At 42.8% G+C, this 9,466-nt stretch overlaps 1 protein-coding gene across 2 annotated transcripts in view; it reads right to left on the bottom strand.

The window, feature by feature from the left end:
- Nucleotides 1–731: 731 nt before the first annotated feature.
- The window catches only part of LOC144027505 (BMP/retinoic acid-inducible neural-specific protein 3-like), a 41,576-nt gene continuing 32,841 nt past the window's right edge, over nucleotides 732–9,466 (bottom strand). The window contains exons 5-8 of one of the 2 annotated variants that reach the window (XM_077535089.1): nucleotides 7,831–7,936; nucleotides 7,280–7,516; nucleotides 5,163–5,385; nucleotides 732–2,989 (exon numbers count right to left, since the gene is read on the bottom strand). In XM_077535089.1, the coding sequence (XP_077391215.1) occupies nucleotides 1,873–2,989; nucleotides 5,163–5,385; nucleotides 7,280–7,516; nucleotides 7,831–7,936 (1,683 nt within the window). In that variant the 3' untranslated portion in view covers nucleotides 732–1,872. The remainder of the gene's footprint in view (nucleotides 2,990–5,162; nucleotides 5,386–7,279; nucleotides 7,517–7,830; nucleotides 7,937–9,466) is intronic. The other variant, XM_077535090.1, reaches the window with a different exon arrangement.

Genomic DNA, 9,466 nt, shown 5'->3' with positions numbered 1-9,466 from the left:
TGGGACGACTCGGATTTTGTGGCGACGGCTCGAGGAAAATGCCGTCTCCGAGGAGCGGACATTAATGGGATACGTTGCGGATCTTTTTCGACTTTTTGTCTCTGAGCCTTTTGCTTATTATTCATTGAGGTCCCCCAAAAAAATATGCATACGTGTTTCTTCACATGCTGTTCTGTCCACCGTGGCTGGAACGAGAATAACTGCGATTACCTTTTAGAATAATTATCTGAATACAGGACATGATTTTGGTATTCCCAGTGATGTTTTTTTTTTGTTTTTTTTTTTCCTAAAGCTGGAAGGCATTAGCGAAATGTAAATTCCAGAGGTTAATCATTACCGCACAGTCCCCAGTCAATTAATGAAAGAACAGATGTTCTTTAAACTCTCAATATGTCATACACAATTTGCAAAATGAATGACTATGAGTGTCCCCGCAAGGCACATTATCTACAGAATACAGATCACACGTAAAAAGATTTATTTTATTTTATTTAGTGTATTAACAAATTTCATAATACAATTTTATACGCAGCACCCCCCCCCCCCCCCCCCCACACACACAAACGACATTATAAAAATAAACACACATGTAACATATTGTGATCATGGTGTACTTTGAACAACTCTAGTGGAATACATGTTTATTTCTTGTATATATTCTGTTCCTACAAATATGTGTAAGACCCCCCCCCCCCCCCCCTCCCCATTTAAAAGAAAAATTATCACAGGAAAGTCTGAAAACAGGGAGCTGCCAATCAAGTCTCAAGTTGAAATAAAAGGTCGGCATATAATCGGCAACAAACATTTGTCTTAACCGCAAAATACAGGCCGCAAAACACAACAACAAAAATATAAAATATGCTGGTGTAAAAAAATATTCATGAGACCGTTGCATGGTTTACAAAAAGGCTTTTGTTTGAGTTGTTGAAATTTGTGCACTTGTATTGTAAAATTAATAGTGAACGCCAAAGGTTGATTATATCGTACGTTATATCGTACGTATGAAGAGTGAATTTAAAAAAAAAAGAGTGAACGCTGAAATTCTTACTGTCGTACATTTCTACGAAGGCTCAAAGTGCACTCTCGAGATTCACGATGACATTGAGAGCGTCCCTCAAACATCCAGAAATAGATTAATCGTTTATAAAAATACTCGATTGTGACAGTGCTAGTTAGCACTATTAATGTCAATACAGACTGCCCAATTGAATGAACGATACATTTTCAGTGGTGTGTTACTTTAACAAAAAGGCTTTTGTTTGAGTTGTTGAAATTCGTGCACTTGTACTGTAAAATTAATAGTGAACGCCAAAGGTTGATTATATCGTACGTTATATCGTACGTATGAAGAGTGAATTTAAAAAAAAAAGAGTGAACGCTGAAATTCTTACTGTCGTACATTTCTAACGAAGGCTCAAAGTGCACTCTCGAGATTCACGATGACATTGAGAGCGTCCCTCAAACATCCAGAAATAGATTAATCGTTTATAAAAACATTCGATTGTGACAGTGCTAGTTAGCACTATTAATGTCAATACAGGCTGCCCAATTGAATGAACGATACATTTTCAGTGGTGTGTTACTTTAACAAAAAGGCTTTTGTTTGAGTTGTTGAAATTCGTGCAATTGTATTGTAAAATTAATAGTGAACGCCAAAGGTTGATTATATCCCATTTCCGGCCCATTTCAAAAGAAAGAGTGAACGCGGAAATTCTGCTGTCGTACATTTCTAACGAAGGCTCAAAGTGCACTCTCGAGATTCACGATGACATTGAGAGCGTCCCTCAAACATCCAGAAATGCTCTTAACCATCATTAGGAGTGTGCGGGAGAACAGGTTGCCATCTGCGCACCTTGGCCCCCTGCCCACCTCTTAGCTACACAATTTGGTGGTCTCGTATTCCATGGAGTTGGGCTGCTTGGCGCTGAACGTCTGCAGCGCGGCCTGGATCCTGGCGACGTCCGTGGTGGACAGTTTGAGCCGATGCCGCAGCAAGCAGGAGAAGAGGTCCAAAGGCTGCGCTCCGGGCGGCGAAAGCCTGTTGACCCGATCCCGGATCTCCAGCAGCTGCAGCAGGGCGGAGTCTTGTGATCCCTGAGTGTACGGGTAGTCCAGCTGCAGAATCAAGTCCTGGATCGCGTCCGGGTCAAAGTGCATACTGTAACCATACACCTGTATGTTATCTATTTTCATGTAGCCGAGATTTTGCCCCGGTTCCAAGTACTCCAGCGGTTCATAATACGCCGTTCCGTTTCCGCTACTTGAAGGGCCCCTGATCCGACTCCGTAAGTAAAAGTGGACCGTCTCAAAAAAGGTTTTCCACTTGTTGCCCAAAGTCAAAGTCCAGTTATAACAGTCATGGGGAAGCTCTAATTTAGTCCTCTCCCAGTCCGGGTAGTCGTTTTGCTCCATCGGCATGATCCAACTCTCCGAGTGACTTCCCCCAAAGGGATTGACGTAGACGGACAGCACGGGGTCCACTGTGATGTTCCTGGTAAGGCAAATCTGAAGCGAAATCCCCAACAGCATGTGAACGTGGTTTGACTTGTATTTGTTGCTTTTCAGAGTCAGCAGCATCCGCTTTCGCCACGACGGGTCAAACCAGCGCTTCAGCCTGACGTCGTTGCTGACGAAGATGCCGCGGACGCCGACGCGCTCGTCGCGCGTTTGCAGGAGGTAGCGCAACTCCGGGTCCCGCAGGTCCGCCTCCAAGCCGATGTAATGGTCGATGGAGTCGGGAACTTCGTGGCGACACGCGCCCTGGCTGAGCATGTAGCCCGGGTTGCAGGTGGCGCAGCGGGAGCGGTTCTCGGAGGAGCAGGAGCCGCAGGAGGCGCCCTCGCCCACCGCGCAGGGGATCGCGCTCTGGCAGGGCGGGTGCCCGTACGGGCACGAGCAGCTGCGCGTCTCCTCCGAGTAGGAGCCGATGCGGTTGTTTTCGCTGCAGTACATGATGGAGAGGATGTAGTTCAACCAGTAGGTCACAGGTCTGGAAACAGGAGACACGACGGGTACGTCAGAGCGCCGCTTCCCTTTTACAGGAATGTAACGATAACAATATCCATTTTTTGACCGCTTATTCCGAACAAGGGGCGCGGGGGGTGCTGGCGCCTATCTCAGCTGGCTCTGGGCAGTAGGCGGGGTTACACCCCGGACTGGTTGCCAGCCAAGCGCAGGGCACACAGAGACCAACAACCATCCACGCTCACAAGCACACCGACGGGACAATTCGGAGCGCCCAATTAACCGGCCGTGCACGTCTTTGGAATGGAGACCGGAGTACCCGGAGAAGACCCACGCGGGCACGGGGAGAACATGCAAACTCCACCCTCGAACCGGAGTCCTCACAACTGGGAGGCATACGTGCTAACCACTCGACCACCTACGATAACAATAATATTGTGATATTGCGATATATATAAAAAAAAAAATACATGACCAATTTGTAATGAATCCGATGATGTTGTCAGTCAGCGCGCGGAAAGTTTTGACGTTCCCTCCGCAAGCCATCTGTTTGTCATGCGCATCTGATTGCAGTGGCGGCTGCTGCGCACAGCGGGCGAGAGGAAGCGGTTCCGCCGCGCGGATGCGCGCCGCGTCAGCGGGATGCGCGTCAAGTGTCACGGAGACGCCGTTTGAACGACGGGCCGAGGAGAAAAAAAAAAGCTGAGTCCTCGTGCTGCTTTCTATTCCTTCACTGCTTTCGGTTCAATTTATGGAAAAAAAAAACAATTGTGAGTCTAAATATTACTGTAAAAAAATAACTACTTTTTTTTTATGAATTGTGTATTTATTCTCCAAAAATAACGTCAAAGAATGTGATTCATATAAATTGTGTGCCATTAATTTATAAATTAACTCATTCACTCGCCGCCATTTTCACATTTCGCAATCCCGTTCGCTCCCGGCTGTTTTACTGGATTTTGACTGAATTTGCGAGGCCCACAGAATATTGTGTTCGATTTTCTATACAAGCATGTAACCTATCAAAAGAAAGATTAAAGTCTCTTCTTTCATCAGGAAAAAAAACGTATGTTTCTATCTGTTTCCGTTTTGCAGCAATTAGCGTTAGAAAAGAGCTAAGTTTCATCTGTTTTCACAAATCTATTTAAAATTGTAATTGAGCTTTTTTTCTACATGGACCTGGTTGATCTCCTTTGCTCTGCTGCCACCTGCTGGCCGTTTGTGTAATAACTACCATTTCTGCAACCGTTCTTTGCAGTTGAGAGGCTGCATCAAAGCCTTCTGTATGCTCTAGCATAAAAAAAAAACCCCGGAACAAAACAAAACAAAACGTATAAATACGTCTTTGGGACACTTAGTACTAGGGGTGTTAAAAAAAATCGATTTGGCAATATATCGCGATACTAAAGCACGCAATTCTCGAATCGATTCAATAGGCAGCCGAATCGATTTTTTAATATCCATTTTTGATGGAAAAATATTCAACAAAATGTCTAAATTTCACACCTTAAGCATGGAAGTATGTTATATTAATGGAACATTAAGCCTTACTATTTTATTTCAATGCTGTTCCAACATGAAAAAGGTTACAACCTGTTTGTTAAATACAGTCGCTCACAGTTATAAAACTGAAGTTTCAGATCAATAAATGATCATTTTTCATACAAATCTTACAGTGTACATGTAAAAGTTTACTGAATGGTATTTTCTGAATTTGAGTAAAAAAAATCGGATTAATCGGTATTGAATCGAATCGTGACCTATGAATCGTGATTCGGATAGTATCGTCAGGTACTAGGCAATTCACACCCCTACTTAGTACATTAAAAAAAACAAAACGTATTTATACGTTATTGGGAGTAAATGAGTTAAAGACATTTACGATATTCGGATTACGGTAAAAAAATGTGGTTTCTGAAACAACCGGGATACAGCCAACAACAGCCAACACCTTGAATATCAAAGGCCGCATATATCGTGCGCGGGATTAGCATAACGGCGAGTCGCAAAAAAAAAAAAAGTGCTGCGCGCAAAAGCCGGCAGAAGAAAAATAAATGAGCTGTGCCCGCTTTCACATTTGCTGGAAATGTGGCCGCGAGGCTTGAGAATCTCGTGGCACGGAACGACAACGCAAACGCGTCCGACGCAAGGTCGGCAGGGAAACGTAACAATTAGCGGCAGCTTCTCCTTCTTCTCACCTCTCCCTCAGCAGGACCATCTCGGGCTTGCTGCGGCAGCGCCTGGCCAGGGCCAAGAGCCTGCTGACGATGCGGCCGCATTTGCCCAGCAGCCGCCGGGTGTCGAGCTCCAGCTGCTTGTAGCGCTGATGAATCGCCGGCTCCGTCCTCCACAAGTACTCGACGGCGGACGCGTTGAGCGCGTGCGACGTGGGGAGCCTCCGAACAAAGTTCTGGAACTCGTCTGGAAGGCAGGCAGATATAAATGCGACCTCTCGTTATGTTCATTTTTTTTTTTCACACTCGCTTTGCTCCAACTATATTTGGCTAATGTAATCCGACGAAATGAGAGAATCGCTTCACGCGGGGCCACACGGGCAGCTCCCAGGCTAACTGGAAGTGAAATTGTTTGATGCATATGATAATGAAAAACGGCAGAGCTAAATAAGGGCTCGGGGTATTTTCATTTATTTATTCATTTTTTCCTTTTATGAACAGCCAAAAGCTTTTTCCAGAGCTTATTTCCTTTTGGAGACAAAATGGCGCACGAGGGATCGGAACTTACAGACTATCGAAATGAAAGCGTAAATTTCACGTCAACAGATTGACTGCATGTTAGCCAATAACAGTTTTATTTATTCTCAATGATGTGAAAGTCAGACGATGAGATGACGGCTTTGAAAGCCATCAGTCAAAACTTTCGTAAAGAGGAACATTTTTGATGAATAATGTAATCAAAATGTCTTCCCAAATGACTTCAATATCCCTGCAGAGTCAAAAAGAAGAGACGGCTTTTGAAAATGAAATGTACGAGATAACATTTAAAAGCCTTTCAAAAGCAAAGAAATATCAAAGTGCATGTCGTTTGCATCGTCATGATGGTCGACATGAGTTTTCGGAAGAATTTCAACCGAGCCGAACATCTACACGATGAACAATAAGGGTCCGCGAATTGAACCTTGAGGGACCCCATACTGCAATCTAAACCGAAAACTTTTCACCCAACGACAACATGGGACTCGATTTTGAATTTGCCCCAATTCAAAAGTGACTTTTGAACCAGCTTTGGAGTCAAGTCACGTTTATTTATTGAGCCCTTAATCACGCAGTGGTCTCAAAAGGGGAGGGGCTTCACGTGCACAACGTACATCCTCCCCCGTACGTGTTCAGTGAACCCGAAAAAGCTTCAAATATGACAATGAATGCTCCAAAATCGTTTGAGTGACTTGAAAAAGGGATTTGTTGACAAAAAAAGGGAATATACACGGTGCGATTAGACACGCCCCTTCTGCTTTCATTCACGAAACGCCTTACGAGGTCTTGCCTCAGTGGTCTTAAGCAGCGTGCTTGACGGGATTTAAATCCAGCCGGGGACCGCTGTGCCATGTCCTTTCCTCACATTTTTTAATTTTTTTTTATTTATTTTTATTTTTTTACTTGCGCCAGTAACAGCAGCTGCACATGTGCCAGGCTGATACTGAAAATGGAAGAAAATACGAACATTTTCCTTCTGTGCCCAAGACGGAATTTGACAAGTAATCTATTATCAAATTAATCGACAACTATTTTAACTCATTTGCTCCCAATAACGTGTAAATACTTTTTTTTTATGTTCTAAGTGTCCCAAAGACGTATTTATACGTTTTTTGCCTTTTTTTTAATGCTAGAGCATACAGAAGGCTTTGATGCAGCCTCTCAACTGCAAAGAACGGTTGCAGAAATGGTAGTTATTACACAAACGGCCAGCAAGTGGCAGCAGAGCAAAGGAGATCAACCAGGGCCATGTGGAAAAAAAGTTCAATTACTTACAATTTTGAATAAATTTGTGAAAACTGATGAAACTTAGCTGTCTTCTAATGCTAAGTGCTGCAAAACGGAAACAGATAGAAACATACGTTTTTTTTTTCCTGATGAAAGAAGAGACTTTAATCTTTCTTTTGGTAGCTTCCATGCTTTTATAGCAATTGAACTCGAACCCGAGTCCTCAGTACTGGGAAGCGGACGTGCTAACCACTCATCTACCGTGCTGCCCAAGATCCTATTTAGTTAGTTCTTATTTTAAACTAACAACCATCAACAACGACATAAAAACGCATGACAAGACTGACAGACAGACTGAAAAAAGTGAAAACACTGACCTGACTCCTCAAAGTCCCGGTTGGCCGTGTCCCAAGACTCCCGAATTTGCAGCAAGCCGGCTTCCATGGACCTCAAATCCGAGTCGGGGCAATTACAGCGCGGGTAGTCGGCGGCGCACTGACACCAGCAGTCGTTGTTCCGGCACACAAATTGGCCCTCCTCGTTACATCCGATGTAGCTGAGCGCCGCCTGCACAAACTTGTCCCGCAGATATTCTGGCAGAATGGCATGAAGGCCTGAGTCAGGGAAGACGACATCATGTCACAACCGTATTAACGACGCCGGTATATCGCAAAAAAAAAAATACGTAACCCGGTCCATCTGCAAAAGTGCTCACGTTCTCGTCTTCTGACATTACTTCACATGTTCTTTGCTTTATTAGCATGCAATATGCTGAGTGAACGTCTTATTGTTCTCAGTCATTACCGCAAGGATCGCAAAACAAAACCTCGTGAAGCTCGATTCCCCGTGACGCTCTCGTGCGGCACAAAAACGAGACGGTGTGACAATTCCATCCGAAATGGCGCGAGTTCAATTATGAATGGCCAACCTTGCAAATGAATCTTGTTTTCAGGGCTCTGAACCAAAACGGAACTGACAGAGTCGAGGTTGTCATAGTTACTGCATCCGAGAGGGCCTGTCCTTGTTTCAGTCACCTAAACAGCGGGGGGAGAAAAAACAAAACAAAAACAGAACAATTAGAACAAATTGAAAAGGAACACACCAAAAACATAATACACGCTATAATAAGAGCCCTCAAGGTAAAATACCATAAATGAGATTGCAAATCATTTTTGAAGAATTAATGCATTCACTTTGTCGATCCTTTTGCAAATCGTATCAAGGGTAATTTTTAAAAAAAAATTTTTATGAGCGTTTTATGAGCTGCCACTCAACCACCACATTTTAGACCATCTCACCATTATTCGATGGGCACACAAAGTTACCGGACATTGGAAATTTGAACACATTATCAAATAGTGTTAATTTCGTCAAAAAAAAAAAAAAAAAGAGACAAAAATAATTTTGTCAACACACATTTTTCACCGGACTACAACGACTCAACTCAACTCAACTTTATTTATAAAGCGCTTTAAGAACAGGCGTTGCTCTATACAATCCTGTACAAAAACATCAGTTTTGCAGTCAACAAGTAAGACTAAAACCCTCAGTAATAAACAATAAGTGGAACTAAATCAGTATGGCACAGTTGGTATTGTCCAGTAACCAGAAGGTTATCATTTCATAATTTATCCCTCAATTTACTTCATAAGCATTCCACATGCATTCAAATCTTAGCATTCAGCTTTCAGCATTCCCACGCAATTTTTCCATAAATTGCACTTAGTCTAGTTTCATAAGCATTCCATACAATTAAATAGTATCTGTGTCTGTGACACTGTCATGTGACACACGGTACAAACACATGGGACAGACAGGAAGTGGATTCACAGTGGAAAAAAAAAAAAGAAGGAAATTATAGTTGTAACTTAACATTACTGCAACGGCCGTTAACGTTCCAACAATAATAATGCGACTGCTAACTAATGCTGGCTAACTAACTAGCTAATAGCCTGGAGCCATGCTAGTAGCCGCTGTAATTGTGTGTCAAGTTGTTTTTCATCAAAAAAGATAAAGAAAATTTGATGTGAAGTTCAATAAAACATTGACAGTTTTTGTTGACTAAAACTAGATGAATAAAATTGTGTTTTCTTGGACTAAACGTAAGACTAAAATGTTGGATTTGTAGTTGACTGAAAACGGACTCAATAAAAAAATGGGATGAGGTCAACTAACTGGGATAAAAACTATCAAGCGTGACTGAAATTGGACTAAAAAACCAAAATGAAATTTCAAAGAAGTAGAACCAAAACATTCAAAATTTGCTCAACGGGCGGAATGCCCAAAAAGTACGCTGGCCATGCAAGAACCGCAATATTTTCAGCTTCCAGGAATCGGAAACAGATCTGAGAAGTGTTTATTTCAACAGAACAGTTGAGGAAAATTGGCCTTTTTGCCTACAAAGAAAAAAAAAAATCTTGTGTTGCGTTGATATTTTTTTTGTTTGGTCTAACAACACGGGTAAGAGATAAACAGTGCGAGAAGACAGCTTGCGTACAAAGACTTAAAAGGAGGTGATCGTCTTCCTTTGTCACTCACTTGCCGGAGGCAACGCAGCCACCTTT

The sequence above is a fragment of the Festucalex cinctus genome, chromosome 10, assembly GCF_051991245.1.
Source record: "Festucalex cinctus isolate MCC-2025b chromosome 10, RoL_Fcin_1.0, whole genome shotgun sequence".
Taxonomy (NCBI): Eukaryota; Metazoa; Chordata; class Actinopteri; order Syngnathiformes; family Syngnathidae; genus Festucalex; species Festucalex cinctus.
This window is presented reverse-complemented; position numbering and strand designations above follow the sequence as displayed.